Source organism: Lycium barbarum, chromosome 2 (assembly GCF_019175385.1).
Source record: "Lycium barbarum isolate Lr01 chromosome 2, ASM1917538v2, whole genome shotgun sequence".
NCBI classification, from domain to species: Eukaryota; Viridiplantae; Streptophyta; class Magnoliopsida; order Solanales; family Solanaceae; genus Lycium; species Lycium barbarum.
Genome location: NC_083338.1, coordinates 17,394,183 through 17,396,664, shown reverse-complemented (window position 1 = coordinate 17,396,664; position 2,482 = coordinate 17,394,183). Strand labels below are relative to the sequence as shown.

At 37.2% G+C, this 2,482-nt stretch overlaps 1 protein-coding gene across 1 annotated transcript; it reads left to right on the top strand.

Annotated features, from left to right (window-relative positions):
* The first annotated feature begins 1,415 nt into the window (after positions 1-1,415).
* On the top strand, positions 1,416-1,643 carry LOC132629366 (small ribosomal subunit protein eS30z/eS30y/eS30x-like). The gene has a single exon (XM_060345037.1). The coding sequence runs from the start codon at positions 1,431-1,433 to the stop codon at positions 1,617-1,619; it is 189 nt and encodes a 62-aa protein (XP_060201020.1). The 5' UTR covers positions 1,416-1,430; the 3' UTR covers positions 1,620-1,643.
* The last annotated feature ends 839 nt before the right edge of the window (positions 1,644-2,482 follow it).

Sequence of the window (2,482 nt, the reverse complement as noted above, 5' to 3'; positions counted from 1 at the left end):
ACCAAGTACAAGTCATCACTTATGTTATAGCATCTAAACCCAACTGTGCCAAGTCTCAGTACATCCATTTTGAATCCGTATATCACAACTATATCACAAGAAGCCAAGGTACAATGCAATGCATAATGTATGAAATATGGATGCAATGCATATGCACTGATACACATGTACTCCGATGATGGAACATCACATCTCGGAAGCACAACCCATGGGGGACTCGCAAAGTCCATTTACCAATCCTCACGATTTCGGTAAAGACCTCGGTAATTGCTACCAGCACTCATACTTTAATTTTGGGATAAACATTGGACATCGTTCCTCACATCACTCTCATCTAACTGAGCGCAGTTCATAACAGTGTTTCCTTATATATCATCAATGTATCAACAATATATCATGAAGGATGAGAATGTGTGTAATGTATGAGTTCAATGTCAATGATCAAATCAATCTCAGCAGTACCACACATGGGTACACCAATAACATCAATAAAAAGACTACATAATAAGCCAAAATAAAATCACAATCCTCGTCTCAAAACAATAACAAGTAAGGCGCTATAATATCATCATCATGATATATCACTAGTCACCGATATCTACTATCTCTACGTGGCAACGAACCAACAATAATTAGAACAAGATAAGTCAAAACACAACAGGGTGGCTAGCCCCAAATTATACAACTAGGCCCAACCTAAGGCAATATCCAACCCAACTTCATACCCAAAGGTTTACATGCATTCTCTGACAATATCATCTAAAAATATGCTTCGCTAATCGAAGTCTCACCATAGGGTAAACCGTAACCTACCTGGAGAGCCGAACAACAAAGTCTCCAATAGTCAAACCTTAGTCTTGCCCTTCCTTTGTGCCTTGTGATAATGAAAGTCTAATAATATCCGAATATGAAATTAGAATCAATAAGAAAATACCCAAATAACCATATTCCTAATAAATTCCCAAACCATAACTCTTGGAATGAGGAAAATAAGGGAATTTGAAGGACACCCTTAATAGTCTTAGAAGAATTTCGGATCAAAAGTTTGTTCAAAAACCCATTCCAAATATCAAGGGGAAAATGTTCATTTCGTAAGAAAATTGGGTTTAATAAGGTTAAATTATTAATCTAGGAAGTCATACGAATCCAATGGTACCCATATTGACATACTTTAAATCCGAACCCAAAAAGTCTCTAAAAATAAGAATCCGAGCCACGAAGGGCAAAATAGAAAATTTTGTTCAAAATCATTTTACCCATTACTTATGGAGCCTATATATCAAAAATGAGTGAAATCCATCTGTTAATTCATGATTAATTGAAGAAAAACCATGTTCAAGCCTAGGGTTTCAAATCCCCAAATCTAGCAATCTAACCTTCGCATATCTTCTCCTACAACCGGCTACCGACTACTCTGTAATCAATCAGCCATGGGTAAGGTTCACGGATCGCTATCACGTGCTGGTAAGGTAAGAGGACAAACACCAAAGGTAGCAAAGCAGGATAAGAAAAAGACGCCAAGAGGACGTGCCCACAAGCATATGCAATACAATCGCAGATTCGTCACTGCTGTTGTTGGGTTTGGAAAGAAGAGAGGACCAAACTCTTCTGAGAAGTAGACGATGACATCAGTTACATTACAAGAGTTTTCGCCATTGTTTTGTTTGTAAAATTTGATTCACAGACATCATGATTGGAGAAGACTAGTTTACTACGGATATTTGTAGGATGGAAGAGTACTTCTGTAATGCAAGAATTATTTGAATTTTTTTTAAAAAAAATCCCCAAATTACCTCCCTTAATTCAAGAATCTTAGCATGAAAAATCCTACTAAATGATGGAATAATCATAAAATGGTGTTTGCAATCTTAACCAAATGATAATTCTTGAAAGTGTCTCTTCAAGTCTCCCAAAATTGAGCTTCTAAGATTGTGATAAATCCCAACCAAATAATAAGAATGAAAGCGCTCAGCTGTTCGACCCATATCTGGTGCTAGAATGATCGCAAAGCTCACTTTTGATTACTACAATAGATTCCTTGCTGAATTTCACTCAAGTTAGGATTTTGAATCACCTCATTTGGCCTTAAAATGAGTGAGATATGATGGTTTCAATTTTTAGAAGAAGACAAAAATTTAAAGGACGATCTTAATGGCAATTTCGTAATTTTCAGCAAAAATCACACCAGAAAAATCTGCACAACAAAGTTTTACTAAAATTCCCATATCTCTCTCATACTATGGAGAAACGCAACGATTCTTGTTGACCTTCCCTCACGGGAGAACCAAGCAAGGGATGAGCGCTAAAGCCGTTCTTTTCTTCTTTTCTGCCAGGGGTAGATGCCTTAGATTAAGAAAGGGTTGGTAGGCCCGTCTGCCGCTTTCTTTCATAAGAGAGCCGTTATTCCCGGCTGGCATAGAAGATTACGACATGGATCTAACGGTTCAATCGAAACACATATCAAAGCTTGGTTTCTCATTAT